Source organism: Mytilus galloprovincialis, chromosome 12, assembly GCF_965363235.1.
Source record: "Mytilus galloprovincialis chromosome 12, xbMytGall1.hap1.1, whole genome shotgun sequence".
Taxonomy (NCBI): Eukaryota; Metazoa; Mollusca; class Bivalvia; order Mytilida; family Mytilidae; genus Mytilus; species Mytilus galloprovincialis.
This window is the reverse complement of record NC_134849.1, coordinates 63,537,611-63,555,066: the sequence shown is the minus strand read 5'-3', so window position 1 is coordinate 63,555,066 and position 17,456 is coordinate 63,537,611. Positions and strand designations below refer to the sequence as shown.

Sequence of the window (17,456 nt, the reverse complement as noted above, 5' to 3'; positions counted from 1 at the left end):
AACCTATACTTTGTAAAGCCATTTTTGATAAAAAAAATAAATCTTAAAAAATCCTTGTTATTTTTTCATAGTTTTTGAGGGAAAAAAAATGCCAATGTTGAATGCATGGAAAGTCTAGAGAGAATAATTTCCCGCTAAATTTCTACTTGATAGAACTTGAATGAATTTCGATTTTCTCTAGTTTTATCTTCAAATCATAAGCTAGTCACGTGATCGCAAAATACAGTAGACTTGTTGAAGCGATAAGTGAACGGAGGTCGATGTTTCCGATTTGAGAAAGATGCCCGTTGATAGGATACTTCCTAACAACTCTAGAAGAGGATAATTATTAATGACGACATAACGTATCTGATGAAACTAGGGCTCGTCCCCAAGACTCAAAGTTCAAGATATGGCGTTTCTCAGGAAAAAATTCTTCTGTCGCGACACGTCCTTTTCACCTTGCTGGCGTCCGCCATTACCATGACAAGTACACAAATTCTTGGTATCACTAAATATCGAAATGTTTGACGTCAAACGGTTGAAGTGTTTGTTGTATCAGGTCAAGTTCAGGTGTCATAAAATAGCTTAACCGATTAGCACAAAATAATGAACTGAATAGTTCGGAACCTAGTCCCCCCTTTTTAGGCATGAGTAATTTTATTCTCTTCCTGGTAAAATAAAAAAAAATAATTCATAAGTAGCATGTGACATGAAATGTTTTTGGGGCTATGCATTAAAATCTTCAATTTTATATTACTTGTCAAAAACCTGTTTATAATGTACACTAATAATGTATGTTAGGTCATTTACAATTTCAGAGAAATTATGTAGGAAAAAATGTGAATCATATATAGATAATGTCCTCGGATGATAATGAAAGAACCAACCTAATGTCAACTGAGGCCGAGAAACAGAAAAAGACTCCAGACTGGAGTAAGTTCGGACTCACTAGTGATGAACAGAAATGGGCGTCGCCTAAGAAGTCTGACAGTACCTTTGGGAGTTATCAGCATGGTGGAGACGAACAGCAAAATGACCTCTTTAGAGAAGAACAGGTAATTATACATAGTACGTTTATGAGGGAGACAGGACTGATTGGGAATCCGGTATCAGGTGTTTTTAAGCTTGGGATTTTGGGATCTGGGATTTTTTTTCCGAAATTTGGGATGTTGGGATTTTATTTTATTTAAGTTCCAGACCTCCAGATTTCGTGTTTTTAATCCCGGAATTTCGGGATCAGGACCCCTCCAACCCCTCCTCATACATTCCTAAGAAATATTTGAAAAATCATCATTTCGGTCCTGCAAAATGCCAAACTCAAATTTTTATGACTAATTATCTGATGAAATCATTTTTGACACGACTGAGATTTCAAGTATCAGAGATTGCCAATATATTCAATGTTTCTCACTTGAATTGAGTGAATTTGCAGGCAAAAGTTTCACAAGCTGGGTAATATAAATCATAGTGGATTTTTTTTTCAGAACAAATTTTTAGAGACTTGAGAGTTTCTTTGTAATTTTTTACCCAGTACTTCACATGATCTTTACCAAGACCAATTGTTTGTTATTTCAGAACTTGTCAGAACACAAGCCATGGTGGAAAGCCAACTTTTTCATTATGGAGCCTGTGTTGTTTGGAACATGGGATGGCGTGTTCACTTCTTGCCTCATCAACCTCATTGGAGTTATCATCTTTCTTAGAATGGGATGGATTGTGGTTGGTATTACTTTAAAAGTATCGTAATTCTAATACTGTAAATTCAGAAATTAATGCAAGGTTTTCATTATTGCGAAAAATGTCACAGAGTTGTAAACGCAATAATTTAAACTTGCATTTAGAAAAATTTTATTTTTATAAACAGGATTTTTCTCAAAATTGTATAAATTAAAAATCGCATTTAAGTCTTAAATGACAAAATCGCAATAGTAAATGCACCCAATAACTTCTGAATTTACAGTATTGTGTTGTACATCAGATTCAGTATGCATAGCAGAGTCTAGGGATGGAAAAAATTTCTTTAAAAAAATTTCAGCTTGAATTTAGCTGATTCTTAAAATGCCTGCTTTTGATATATTGTTGGTCTACTCCTGTATTATAAGGCATGTAAGGATACATATGAGACCTGAGATTCAACGCTCATTTCAGTCTATAATTTTTTGTTCAACTATCCTGAAGAAACTGGGGTTCCATTTTGCTTTAAATTTGGTAAGTTCAGAAACATTTGAATTTTCAAGTGAAAGGCCCCCACTCAGAAAGTAATGGGTCCTGTAAAAAGGACCAATTTTTGGTATGGGATAGGATAGGAGGATCTGGACTTAATAATTAAAAGAAGGTCTTAATTTGTTGTTTTTCCTATTCCAGGGTAATGCAGGAATATGGATGACCATCTTCATTATCTTTTGTGCTGTTTTCATTGTGTTCATCGTAGCCGTGAGTGGAATCGGAGTGTGTGAGAGATGTAAGATGGGTAAAGGAGGTGTTTACTTCCTGTTATCTCACGTGATGGGAGGACGTATTGGTGGCAGTCTAGGAATCATCTACTGCTTTGCTCAGGTAAATGTCTTTTTACGCCCCATTCTATTGGAGAGGGCATTATGTTTTACCGCTGTCTGTCTGTAACACTCAAAGTTGGATTCCATTCTTAACTTTAGTTTGCCCAAATCAAATGTCATGAAACTTATACACAATACTTGCAGCCTTCACGATAATCTTTGTAGTCCACAAGCCTGAAGCTTAATTTTTTAAAGTTTTGGTTGGTTTCTGTTGGCTTGTAGAGAAGAATTTTACAAGCCATGACCATAGGACTTGTAGTTATGTGTGTATGCTGTGCTAATTACCACAAAAGACTGATCAAGTTTAAATTTTGGTGGCATCACTTTAACCATTATAGAGATATGCCCCATTACTAGTGAAAAAATCTTTCTCTACCTTGAGTTTGCCTTTACCATATGTTATGAAACCTATAGGCAATACTCATCACCATAAAACTAGAAGAAAGTAGTAATTTTGGTAGTGTCACTTACACAGTTCTTCAGTTATGTCCCTTTATAACTTTATATGATATGTAATCAGGGGCATCACCATTCCCCATTTATTATTTATATAACGTTTCATCAGTTAGGGGACTTACTTAAACAAGTGATTTTATCATTTATGTAATCTCTAAAATAAGTACCATTCTGAAAATTAGCAAGATTTACCTCCCTTTGAGTACAATAAAAAAATCACTTGTGTAAGTACCACTTTTAAAACTTAGAAAATCACTTATTTTAGTAATGTTTGTGTGTGAATCTCTGTTGAAAAATATTTGTTATGCCAAGGTCCCACTCTATGATCAAGACTATGACTAAAAGATATACACATACAACATGTACAGCAATATAAGTTTGATATTTAATTTCTTGTTTTGTAGGCTGTAGGATGTTCATTGTCGGTGATGGGGTTTGGTGAATCTATCTTAGGATTAACCGGATTAGATAATCCATGGATAGCTAAAGGTGTAGCAACTGGTCTAGTCATACTTCTCTTGGGTAAATTATGTTTGTTTAACCTGGAAAAAAACTATAAAGCAACAGGCTCAGGCCATGAAAAAAATTATATTTGTTCAGCCTGGAAAAACACTGTAAAGGTATAAAACCATTAATTAATAGCCCAATTGCTTTCTATGTTAAATTCTACAATTTCAAGCATTAATGGCTACTTTGTCTAAGTTCAATTAAAGTGGCAGTTATTTCATGTCAAAACTGTACCTTATCTTGACTTGTGCTGAAAAAAATCAACATACCTTTAATTGCATATTAGAGAGTACTGGTTCCTGGAAGTTTGATAGTACAGAAACAGGAACGTCTGATCTGAACAACAGGCCAAATGAGCCCTTTTATAAAAATTGCATATATAGTTCTTTATTATTCAAATAAAACTTTCAAAAAGGGTTCTAAAAGTCCCCAAGCTTTCATTTGATACTAAAACTACCCAAATATTCCTGTTATTGACAAAGATGCAGCTATGCATAGGAACCATTTTGTTCTGTTCTATACCTAAAACAACAATCTCAGGCCATGAAAAACATTATATAAAAAAGAAGATGTGGTATGATTGCAAATGAGACAACTCTCCACAAGAGACCAAATGACACAACAATAAACAACTATAGGTCACCTTACGACCTTCAACAATGAGCAAAGCCCATACCACATAGTCAACTATTAAAGGCTACAAAATTATGTTTGTATGGCCTAACCCTACCTACCCAGAAAATAGCTGCCTTATAAAAATCTTCTATTGTCCTGTCATGTGAAAAAAGGTTTTATTCATCAGATAGACTCAATTTATTTGACACTTCAATTCTCTTTGTCCAAAAGAAAAGAAGAAATGCCTACCTTCCTACGGCCCCAGCAACTGTTTGAATCTTTAGGTAGAGTCTGGGCAAACCAAAATATTTTTAAAGTGTGGTCCGAAACACACAAAATGTAATAAATAGAAAAATACAATATGCCATTATGAAATTATTACACGCTCTATGAATTTTCAGTTTGAATCCTAAATATCAATTCAGATTTCAAGTCTGAGAAGTAATACATTTGCATTATAATGGATTTGTTGTAAATGAATTTTATGTTAAAATGTTAAGTTTAGCCATATGATGGCATCGTTTTAATGATATATACTGTAATTCTATTTTTTTGTAGGTATTAATGTAGCGGGCGTGAAATGGGTCGTGAGATTCCAGTTAATACTACTTATTGTTATGTTTTTGTCTGTGATGGATTTTCTGGTGGGATCATTTGTACATACAGAGCCAGGTAATCTATGTTTAGATTATTGACAGGATTCACAGTAAACTTGAGCAGCCACATGTTAAATGTCATCTTTTTATATGACCATAATTATTTGTTTAGGGTTCTTATAATGCAATGATGACGTCGTCGTCCAAAGACACATTTGGTTTCCAACCAAATAGCTTTAGTTTAAGTTTATGGTTTCAGGACTATAGCATGAATAACTTGTGTATAAGCATGATAAGTTTTTTGTTGACTGTTCTAAAATTGTACCACAAGGTTCAATACCGCAAGTAGAAGGCTTGGATTCATTTTGGGGTTTGATGCCCTAACTTTTCAGGGTTGGACCTCTACCATCGTATCCATCTGCACTCAGCGTAGCAGTTTTTTTATACATATTTATTTTAAGTAGATTCTAATTAGCGTGTCCAATGACAAATTGTTGCTATCTTCAATTGAACAAAGTATACATTTATTGACAATTCAGAAAAGGATATTTTTAAATGTGAAAATCTGTATGATTTGTATGTTTTTTTTTCTTTTGATTTCAGAGTCTGGTTTCACAGGATACGAAAGTTATAATCTCCATAACAACTCAGGACCACATTATGTTGAGGGTCAGAGTTTCTTTACAATTTTTGGACTATTTTTCTCTACTGTGACGGGGATTCTGGCAGGGATTAATATGAGTGGTGATCTCCACGACCCTTTATCTAATATACCAAATGGCACTTTGGCAGCTTTAGGATCTTCGTAAGTTGATATGTAATAATCAGGCCAAAATTGAAAATATGTTTGTTTCCCCTCCCCCACCTGGGTCAAAAATAAGCCCCTGGGTCAAATAATTATTTTCAACAACAAAAATTGAAATTATTTTTATACCCAAAAGCAAAAGGATTGATAGTTTAAAAATATACACTCAATTTGAGCACAAAATATACACTCAGTTTGAGCACAAAATATACTCAATTTGAGCACAAAATATACTCAATTTGAGCACAAAATATACTCAATTTGAGCACAAAATATACACTCAATTTGAGCACAAAATACACACTCAATTTGAGCACAAAATACTGATACATTTAAGTGGCCTGACTGGACAAGTCACTGACTGGACAAGTCAAACCATTCATGTGACCATGCTACATTATGTATGATATCCAGTTAAAAAAAAATTATCCCTGCCTTCCTGGTCTGTTTACAAAGGTAAACCTGGTTGAGGGGAAACAGACATTTGTTTGTAATGTAGCCTCATGATAATGTGCATGGATCGAAGCTTTTGTGTTGATTATTTTTTTCCCATTATTTAGTAAAATTGAGAATGGAAACGGGGAATGTGTCAAAGAGACAAAACCCGACCATAGAAAAAGCAACAGCAGAAGGTCACCAACAGGTCTTCAATGTAGCGAGATATTCCCGCACCCAGAGGTGTCCTTCAGCTGGCCCCTTAACAAATATATACTAGTTCAGTGATAAAATATATATTTCTCGATTAAATTGATACAATTGCTAGATTTTCCATCAGTGGACATTTTTCGAGAGAGGCTGGTGCAGGGGATGGGATGATAGTTATTATTTTAGATTATTCATGATTTATCATTTTCATTCCATAACATGTGTTGGTTTCTTGAAGATTGACATTTCTATCATCTCATTAAATTTTATTTTTCAGAACTTTGCTGTATATATGTTTTACTATTGTGTTAGGAGCTACATGCCTTCGTCCCTACCTCCAAGCTGACTATATGATATCGCAAAAGGTAAGCTAGATTGTCAAATATTCAATTTATTATTAAACTGTGGTTACAGCTATATTCCTAATGCATGTAGTTTAAAGGTTTTGATGGCTTGCTTGCTTGTTTTTTTTGTATAAGTGATTGCTCAAGTATTGTAATTTGTTTTACAATTGCAATCAATAGATAGGTGTGTCTTCAGCTTGTATAATGCTATTTGATGCTTGAGCAAACATTTATAAAAATAAAGCAAACAAGACTATCAAACCTTCCAACAACATGCATTAAGAAAACAGCTGTAATGCCTTTAAATTTAAAACAATTTTTGAACAACATTTGATATACTAAATTAAATAATAATGTGATCACTGTAGATTCTGTAATACAGTATTTCTTGCATAAATTTAATGACAGCTTATTCATGTTATAAGGCTGAAAACAGGAAAAGAGCCTAAGAGATTCATGAAAGAAAGCAGGGAAGTATGTCTGGATTTTAAATTACCAAGGATTCCTTAACGTTTTCAATGTAAATTCTATTCCACAATTTGGAACCACATGTATTGACCATTGTCCAAGATTCAAAATAATACATGTACATGCATTGGTTGAAATGTTGAAAGAAAGAAATTGATTCAAAGATTCTATAAAAAAAGTTAGTTCATGGCAGGGTTTCCGCTGGCGGCCGCCATTTTCGCAATTTGCAAAAAAATAATAATTGTGGCGATAAAAATTTGTCATTTGCGAAAGAATTTGGTGAAAGAAATATATATAACGATTTATTTTCCTCCATCTTGTTTATTTACTTTTTTTCTTGAGTTTCTCGGATTTACCCGATCAGACAATACTCCGTATTCACCTTGACCTCGTTAAGATTTTGACAGAAAAATCAATAATCAGCTGATTGCATTTAAAAGCTATCGACAACAAAGGACTAATTAATAAGGTGTTGATTGAATTGTTTGACAAAATAATATGGTTAAATGGCTTCCGCTAAATGACGCATACAGAATTTATTTACCACTTTGCGCCGCACGTGTTTGAAGCAAACTTTTGACGTCTCCTCTCCTTTTAAAGATAGCTTAGAAAAGAAAGCTGTTTTGTGACGAAAAATGTGCAAAAGCAAGAAAAATCTCTGATTTAAAACTTTAATTATCATTTGGCTTTAATATAGGTAATTGGTTAGGGAGACTACTTTAAAGTCGTTTGAGTGACACGCGTGTTTCAAGCATAGTTTTACGTCTCAACTTTTTCATTTACGATGGTCAAGAAAAGAAAACTGTCGTTATGAAGAAATCTATCCAAATTCAAAATTGGGTAGAAAAAAAGGTAAATTTTAAACGAAAAATATAGTTATGTTACTTGGTGAAAAAAATAATAAAGTGGCGAAAAGTATATTGTTTTGGCGAAAGAGGTGGCGAAACAAATAATTGACCCAGGGGAAACCCTGTCATGGTAATAGCTAGTAAACACATTTTTCAAGACTGTATGGGTAGTTGACAGCAATTATGTTTTGTATTTTAGGTATCTGTAAATGTTTTTATAATGTTTTTTTATATTTAGGTATCTGTTAATGTTTTATAATGTTTTTTTATATTTAGGTATCTGTAGTTGGTGTTTTATAATGTTTTGTATATTTAGGTATCTGTAAATGTTTTTATAATGTTTTGTATATTTAGGTATCTGTTAATGTTTTTATAATGTTTTTTTATATTTAGGTATCTGTTAATGTTTTATAATGTTTTGTATATTTAGGTATCTGTATTTGGTGTTTTATAATGTTTTGTATATTTAGGTATCTGTTAATGTTTTACAATGTTTTGTATATTTAGGTATCTGTAAATGTTTTATAATGTTTTGTATATTTAGGTATCTGTTAATGTTTTACAATGTTTTGTATATTTAGGTATCTGTAAATGTTTTATAATGTTTTGTATATTTAGGTATCTGTAAATGTTTTTATAATGTTTTGTATATTTAGGTATCTGTTAATGTTTTTATAATGTTTTTTTATATTTAGGTATCTGTTAATGTTTTATAATGTTTTGTATATTTAGGTATCTGTATTTGGTGTTTTATAATGTTTTGTATATTTAGGTATCTGTTAATGTTTTACAATGTTTTGTATATTTAGGTATCTGTAAATGTTTTATAATGTTTTGTATATTTAGGTATCTGTTAATGTTTTACAATGTTTTGTATATTTAGGTATCTGTAAATGTTTTATAATGTTTTGTATATTTAGGTATCTGTTAATGTTTTATAATGTTTTTGTATATTTAGGTATCTGTTAATGTTTTACAATGTTTTGTATATTTAGGTATCTGTAAATGTTTTATAATGTTTTGTATATTTAGGTATCTGTTAATGTTTTATAATGTTTTTGTATATTTAGGTATCTGTATTTGGTGTTTTATAATGTTTTGTATATTTAGGTATCTGTTAATGTTTTTATAATGTTTTGTATATTTAGGTATCTGTTAATGTTTTACAATGTTTTGTATATTTAGGTATCTGTAAATGTTTTATAATGTTTTGTATATTTAGGTATCTGTTAATGTTTTACAATGTTTTGTATATTTAGGTATCTGTAAATGTTTTATAATGTTTTGTATATTTAGGTATCTGTTAATGTTTTACAATGTTTTGTATATTTAGGTATCTGTAAATGTTTTATAATGTTTTGTATATTTAGGTATCTGTTAATGTTTTACAATGTTTTGTATATTTAGGTATCTGTAAATGTTTTTATAATGTTTTTTTATATTTAGGTATCTGTTAATGTTTTATAATGTTTTGTATATTTAGGTATCTGTAAATGTTTTATAATAATGTTTTGTATATTTAGGTATCTGTAAATGTTTTATAATGTTTTTTTATATTTAGGTATCTGTAGTTGGTGTTTTATGGTTAGCAGGATTGTATATATCATCAATATCTAACTGTATGGGTAGTTTATATGGCCCACCTCGAATCTTGCAGTCCATAGCCAACGAGAATGTTATACCACTTATCAGAATTCTAGGGCAAGGGGTAAGTCGACAAAATATAAGTTGATGTGTAGTCTCTTTTATACCAAATTTGTATCTCTTTTCATCAGAAAAAAAATCTGATACAAGTATGATGATGTAGTTATCAAATATTTAATTAATCATAGAAATAAAAGGGGGGAATCTTTCAATTAGAATAAATGGACCACCATATATTTGAATGACCAATACAAGTTGGCAGCTTAACAAACAAACTACAAGATCAGTGAATTTTCGATGGAAAACAGAATGGACTGAATCATGTAAATTTTAAAGTACATGGTCAGAATTTTGAACGGTCATTCTCAATTTAAGATGTTGAATTAGTGAACTTATTGAATTGAAAAACAAGCCTGCTAAATAATCATTACCCTTATTCACGCTTTATCTTAACTAAAAAGTAACTTCTTAAAAAAAATTTATTCAGTGAATTACAGGGATGATTCCACTATATAGTTTAGGGCCGCTTAGCGGCCCTTGAACAGGCCAGCGGCCCCAAAAAATTGTACATGAAAATTAATTCCCAATTCAGGAAAATAAAATAAAAATCGATATTTCCGGAAAAGTTTCTGTCACCAATTTCTGTCACAAATTTTGTAAACTGATATTTAAATCATTGGTGCAAATTATGAATGGGAATCATATTCCTGTCTCATTGATGCACAGGTGGAAGATAGGTCCGCTGTTGTATGCCCTCAGGTTATCGGTGCCCTCAGGTAATCGTGGTAATAGTGCCCATATGCGTAGTTATAACATGGTCTAAAAATAGAATAAACTAAAAATACATTATTCTACCTTCTATTTAGACTGATAATACACAAGACTGGTTTAATAAAGGTTACCTCAGGTAATCTGTTGTGTTATGGAATCTGGTTCAATAAAGTACACACGAAACTTAGGTATGAAGAATGGTTCATTGATGTCCTAAAATATCTTGAACATTTATATTTACGTTGAAAATGCCGAAATCTTTTATGTATTTATTATTTTTAATTACATGCATATCTTTAACTAATATAATAATCAATAACGATTTCATATGAGAAAGTGAATATTGTACACGAACATATAAGTACAACTTCACGTTGGGTCTGATCGGGACAGTTTAGTTAATTCAATACATTTGTGAAAGTATTTATAATTTTTCATAGTTTGTTGTCAAAATGTTTTAAAATCTGGATAAGAATGCTGTATACGATCGCATTTTATTAACAACGATTTAATTAGGGGACGACCATTTGATATTCGGGGGGGGGGGGGGGGGGCAGGAGGATTTTGAAAATAGATAACTCAGCCTTGATAATCACAAAAATAAATGGTTTGTTCTGTGGTAGTTTGAAAATAAATTACCTGACTTGCAATGTATAGAAAATAAATAACTCAGCAGGTCTAATCGAAAGTATGAGATGGCACCCGAGATTCTTCATAAATTCAACTTTTTTCCCAAAAAAAATCGGGAAACACTTCCCAAATTTTTTAATAACAAAAGTATAAATATTATTTAAATATACTTGAAATGTCTGAAAATTGGTTTCATTTAACTTGAGGTATATTGTCTCAGGAAACCTTACCTCACCTTTATTTTAACAGGGCCGTAACTACATGTAGGAAATTTCAAAACCAAACGCTTGTCTCTATATCAAATTGTGTTCACGGCCTTGCAAGAAGAAAGTTCTGTTTTCCCTCAGACTTATAGCCCTGATTTTTCGGGATCAATGTTTCTTATTTATTTGTCTTTATTTGTTCATTGATTGCCCTTGTGTATTCTGTTAGTGTTGCATTCCTTTTGTAATCTAGTAATTTTGTTATGAACTTGATCATGAGTTTAAAAAAAAACAGCAGCCACAGGCCTAACTATGTGAATTCCATTTTTGCTTTATCATGCACATTGATCTTTTGATGTTGTCCCTAGAAACTTCAGTCTTGCACTGAATTTATACATTTTGCTTTGAGACCAAAATATTGTCAAAAAATTATTAAAACAAAACTTCATTTTCAGATTATGAAAGGGTCTTCGGAACACCCAGAAAGCATGATTTTGCATCATTTGTTCTATAGCTTCTTGGGCCTTCAGTGGCTCCAAAACCCTTCAAAAAAAATAACAGTAGCCCATCCAGAATTATTCAAAATGTTACAACTTACATGAACATTAGTGTACAGGTTAAACTTAATAATATACATTTTCCGTTTTTACAGGAAAATAATGTTATTTCGTCTTAGATTTTATGCTTAAAAAATTCCCAATTAGAATAAAAATTCTTAATTTGATGTTCAAGGGACCCATTTGAAAATACCTGGAATCATCCCTGAATTAGATTTCCATGTTAATTTTTTGTCAATTTATATTTATTGTTTTAAATATGTATGAATAACATTATTCTTTTTTTCTTTTTTTCCAGAGAGGCCCAAACAAGGTTCCCATCTACGCATTAATAGTTATAATTCTTATTGTTCTGTTATTTGTTTTTGTTGGAGACGTTAACACATTAGCGCCAATTGTCACAACAGCTTTTATGATCACATATGCTGCTGTAGACTACTGTTACTTTGCTCTTGCCATGACTTACGATCGTCGCCAAGAACGAGACTTGAGATATGGACCTCCAAAGAGGGACTCAAAGGGAGAAATTACAAATGGAACTGTTGGGTATGGCACAACGGGCTCCTCTCTTGATGTTAGACCAAAAGATTCATTTGAGAAAGTGAAAACCGACTTGGATAAACTTTTCCCCGAGAGAATGACCCAAAGAGGGCAGCACCATCATATACGAGAGAGTAGCTATAAGACTCTGAGTGGTGACTCCACACCAGACGCTGACTTTGATGCTACGAAGAGAGACAAATCATTGGATGCCTTCTCTGAACATACTGATACCTCATCTCTACTTGTAGATAAAGATGGCACTGGTATGTTATGGTCCATTTTTGTTTTTTTTTTTACCTTGCAGAAGGAGATGTGGTATGATTGCCAATAACACTACTATCCACCAGAGTTTATATGATGTGAAAAAAAGCTATCATAGGCAACTATGGCTTGGAACACTGGCAGAAACCCATACAGCATAGTCCGCATTAAAATACTCTGACATGAAATTTGTGAAACTATAAATTAAAAAAACATAAAATAGACATAACCAACAACAAACTGCATTACCATTGGATGAATTTTAAAGAAGAATATGTGGTATGATTGCCATTGATACAACTTTCCACAACATACCAAATTACACAGAAATTAACAATTGCAGATCAACTTTCCACAACATACCGAATTACACAGAAATTAACAATTGCAGGTCATTATACTGCCTTCAACAATGAGCAAAGCCAATACCGCATAATCAGAAAAAGTTCATATTACTTTACCATAATAAATGAATTGCTCACTCCACAACCAGTCAGAACATGGAATCATCTGAAAACAAGGGATTCCACCTGAAAATATTTTATATACATGAAAGGATAAACCTTCCAAAAAATCATGTTTTGTAGTATTAAGATATGATGAAGGACAACATCATCGAACATACTGGAGATAAATTATCACTTAGTTTTCATAATTGTTAGTTATAATGTTAGATGTTATTTTTCATAAGTCCATCTAATTCTTTTATGATGGTTCATTTGCATATGATTTCTTGCAAAATATAAGAAGTTAACTTTACATTATTATTTTATAACAGGTGAACCAAAGAAATCTCTAAGTGATGAGATCACTAAGTTACCAAGTTCCTGGTATTCTGTTTTGTGCAATAGGTGGTTGTCATTATTTGGTGTAAGTTGTCTTTGTTATAGCTCTTAAGGTGATACCTTACACAACAGGGAGATAACTCTGTAGAGTCATCTAAACGTTTTAATTACGTTGTGTTGTAAAAGGAATATTAAGCTCCTCAATGATCAAAATTGGTGTTTGTCAAACTGCTATAACCAGTGTATTTTTTCTGACAAAACGGTTGGTTCAAAATTTTTGAAATTTTTATATTTTTGTTAAAGGGTCAAAGTACATACTTTGACAAAATTTTATGAAAATAAAACGAGCCAAATTAATTTTAATGAAAGTGTTGGGTACCACCTTAATGAAATTGGAGGTTTATCTAGCTATTTTATTTGGAAATGTTAGCTTTAAAACCAGGTTCAATCCACCATGTTCTTCAGAAAGTACCTATACCAAGTGTGACAGTATATATTTCATATTAAATTATTAATATAAACATACCCTCATATAATTTCATGAATTTCAGATAAATTTTCTGAACAAAATTTGTGCACTAACAATAATAAGATCCTACATACCAGGTATTTTTTTTTTTTTTTTTAAATTGTTATTTGGATGGAGAGTTGTCTCATTGGCACTCACACCACATCTTCCTATATCTATTTACTATTAAGCCGGCTAAAATAAACTCCAGCATTAATTTTTGAATTAACAATATTTGTTACAGTACATGTACCTCTTTTCATTTTACTACAATAATTGTTACTGTTTAAAATACATGACTATTGTGCACATTGAGATAAAACAGGAAACCTTGATTCAAAACCCTGGTAACAGGAAAAAATGATGGGTGTTATCTAGAGAATGGAAAGACAAAAAAATTTAAGCGACGTAAATGATGATTACATAATTCAACAAGCAAAAAAACGGAAAAAATCAAGGAAATATTGTCACAGTAAACATAAAAATATCAACCATTCAAAACCCTCATCAGAGGGGGGAAGGGGGGGGGGATTGTTGGAGGGGTCCTTATCCTAAAATCCTGGGCTTAAAAACATGAAATCCGACATTCAGAAATTCGAAGAAAAAATTCCTGAATCCTGTAATCATGGTAATAAGCAATCCTGAAATCCTGAGCTTAAAAACACCCAATCCTGACGTCTTGTAAAAAGGTCCTGCCGCCCCTCCTCATGGGTATCAGTCTTTTAATACCCACTTAGCAGTAAACCAGAACCATTAAAAAAAAAATTTAGCACTAAAAAAAAAACTTTTAGGAGTGAAATTGTACTCAAATTGGACAAACAATGTAAAAGTTGATTTCTAATACATGTCATTTGTACTTTCAGGTTATAGTCTGTATTATCATCATGTTCTCCATTAATTGGATATATGCCTTCGTTGAGCTATCTGTAGCTTTCATCATTTATATTTACATTGGGCAGGCTAGCCCAGGTTATTTTCCAGGTAAAATATTATTGTTAAGCTCAAATTCAACATAAAACAATGTACAACAGTAACGTGTGTGATATTTTTTCCTGAAAAAAAATTCAAGATGCAATGTGTGAACATGTCTTTATATTATATTAATTTTAAAAGAGACAAAAAGGGTATTGTTAATTCAGAAATATTTGCATGCATTTCATGTGATTTTTTAAGAGTGGACAAAAATGAAAACTATTTTTGCTATTTTGAAGAAAAATCGCATACAGGTCTATACTTTGGTTATCAGAATGCAAGATCTTGTTATTGCTATACTCACCACCCAGAAACATGAACACTTTGCAATAAGTATCCTTTTAACATTCAAAAGTTTTCAATTACTAATTGCAAAGCACATTTTGCCTTCTTGAAATATTTCTTCTGTATGTTTTGTTAGTTTTATTTTGTTTTAAATGTAGAAATGGTTAAATTTTTCAACAAACAGTTTTAAAACATGGTGAAAAATTCACAAGTTTTGATATTTCTGAAAAAGAGAATGCTAGGATGGGCTAACGATAAGGTTTAAATAGATCTTTTGAAGGATTTTCTTTTGGTGCATATCCAACAATGATTATTTGATTATTTCAGGTATAGCAGAATTTAACATGTATGATTGGATAAAAGAAGGATTCCAAAGATGCTGCAGGTAGTTGATAAGCCAATTCTTGTCATTTTTTTATGCCCCGTTTATGGGCATTATGTTTTCTGGTCTGCGAGTCCCCTTGTTGTTTGTCGCGCTTCAGGTTAAAGTTTTGGTCACGGTAGTTTTAGATGTTGAAGTTCAATCAACTTGAAATATGATCTTTCTAATTTTAATGCCAAATTAGAGATTTTCCCCCATTTTCACGGTCCACTGAACATAGAAAATGATAGTGCTGATGGGGCATCCGCGTACTTAGGACACATTCTTGTTATATATTTCCAAAGGAAAAATTTGGTTATTGATTTGGGTATGTACGACAGGTTAGCATCCAGGAGGGATTCAGCTAAACATTGTCTGTGCATTTAGTCATGGACTGTTCAATCATAGCTTTTCAAATTTTAGTATCTTGTTATTGATAACAAAATGGTGGGTCAAGCTCAATTTTGAAGATTGTCACTTTTACTGTTCATGAGTTATATTACTTTTAAAATTTTTAAATGCCAGGACACAAATAAATGTAAACAATCCAGTTTGCTGTACTTCTAAAGCTACTTATTTGTTTATGTTAAACTTTGAAAATTTTGATGCATTCTATTTACAAACATCCATAAACAGCAGCAATTTTGGGCTTAATTATGTAGACACTGGTCTTGGTGTTTATCATTGAAGAGACATAATTTGACCTTCATATTTGGATATGAGTAAATGTGGTAAAAGTGCCAACGATGAAACTCTTCTTTCAAGTCACAGTTTGTAAAAGTAAACCATTATAAGTCCAAGTAAGGTCTTCAACAAAGAGCCTTGGCTCACAAAGAACAGCATATTTTGTTCAAATTTGTGTGTAAAATTAAACATATGTAGAATGTTCTGATCATTAGATGTCCAATTTATTTATGCTTTACATTCTTCAAGAAATCATAAAAAAAAAGATCATTAGTGTTTTGTAAATATTTTATTGTAGTTTTGAAACTAAACCATTTTATTCTTAAATTTTCAGGGGAGGTAAGCATCCAGAGGAAATAATTGTTGCCCCAACAACACCTGCAGTCCAAACACTGGCATCCCAACTTACAGAAGATAATGAAGATTTTGCCAGTAGAGGGCGTTATCATCAATCAGAAATAGTCAGGGGAGAGAACTTTGATGAATATGACAGCAGCTAGTCACTTATGTGTTTTTGGTCATATAGTTTTAGAATGTAAATTCAGTATTGTCAATGAATGTGATCCTTATTTATGAATCAGTTGGTGACAAAAAATTGGCATTGTTTTTATGGTAGTCATGTGTGAATGATATGATTGAATAATGTTAATTTCAGAAATTTTTGCCTTCATTTATAATTTTGACAGTTAATCAGTTTACAGACTATAATTTGCTGTATTTAAAAGAATTTAGAAATATTTATTGGAATTTTTCTTCTTTACAGCCGACAAACCATGCCAAAATTTCTGAATTGCTATTACCGATGTGTTTACATTTTTTTCTGAATTTAAATGGAACCACTTTTTTTTTTTGCCAAACAGATAAATCTTTAACCTCAGAAGCCAATACAAAAAACAAAAAAAAATCTTATATATATGGTTCTTGGCTACAGAAACATTGGCATTGAGTTTTTCTTTCAAAAGGGAGCAGCACATTTTTCACAGCCAAATATTTGAAAATGAATTTCATTTAATTAAACCTGTTTAGAAATTCTAGTTATTTTATTGTGATATTTATTTTTGCAAATTTTCAACAAAAAAATTCAAAATGCATTTACATTTTATTTTTATTGTCTTCATTTTACAAATATATTTTATTTTCTAAGGACGTAGGTATGACCACTGGGGTGATTACCTCCCTTGAAAGTTTTTTAAGCAGAATCTCAATTATGACGTTGAGCCAGGTTAGATGGGTATTTTTTTTTCTTTTTTTTGTCCATCTTTTTTTCTGCATATCAGTTCATGTACTTTATAATTCAATTTATTGTAAAGAATATATTTTAATCTCTTTTATTTTTTGATAAAATGTGATTAGAATTAAATTTTCATAAATCGTTTATTGCAAAAGTATTGTTTTAGTCCATACTATGTAAAGAATAAGATTTATGAATCT

At 31.7% G+C, this 17,456-nt stretch overlaps 1 protein-coding gene across 1 annotated transcript; it reads left to right on the top strand.

Annotated features, from left to right (window-relative positions):
• The first annotated feature begins 692 nt into the window (after positions 1 to 692).
• LOC143054526 (solute carrier family 12 member 8-like) lies at positions 693 to 17,177 on the top strand. Its single transcript, XM_076227549.1, has 13 exons — positions 693 to 1,037; positions 1,558 to 1,701; positions 2,347 to 2,538; positions 3,398 to 3,515; positions 4,674 to 4,787; positions 5,315 to 5,516; positions 6,439 to 6,526; positions 9,383 to 9,529; positions 11,925 to 12,432; positions 13,209 to 13,300; positions 14,587 to 14,704; positions 15,308 to 15,365; positions 16,360 to 17,177. Exons 1-13 carry the CDS (start codon positions 840 to 842, stop codon positions 16,523 to 16,525), a joined length of 2,145 nt encoding a protein of 714 aa, XP_076083664.1. The 5' UTR covers positions 693 to 839; the 3' UTR covers positions 16,526 to 17,177.
• The last annotated feature ends 279 nt before the right edge of the window (positions 17,178 to 17,456 follow it).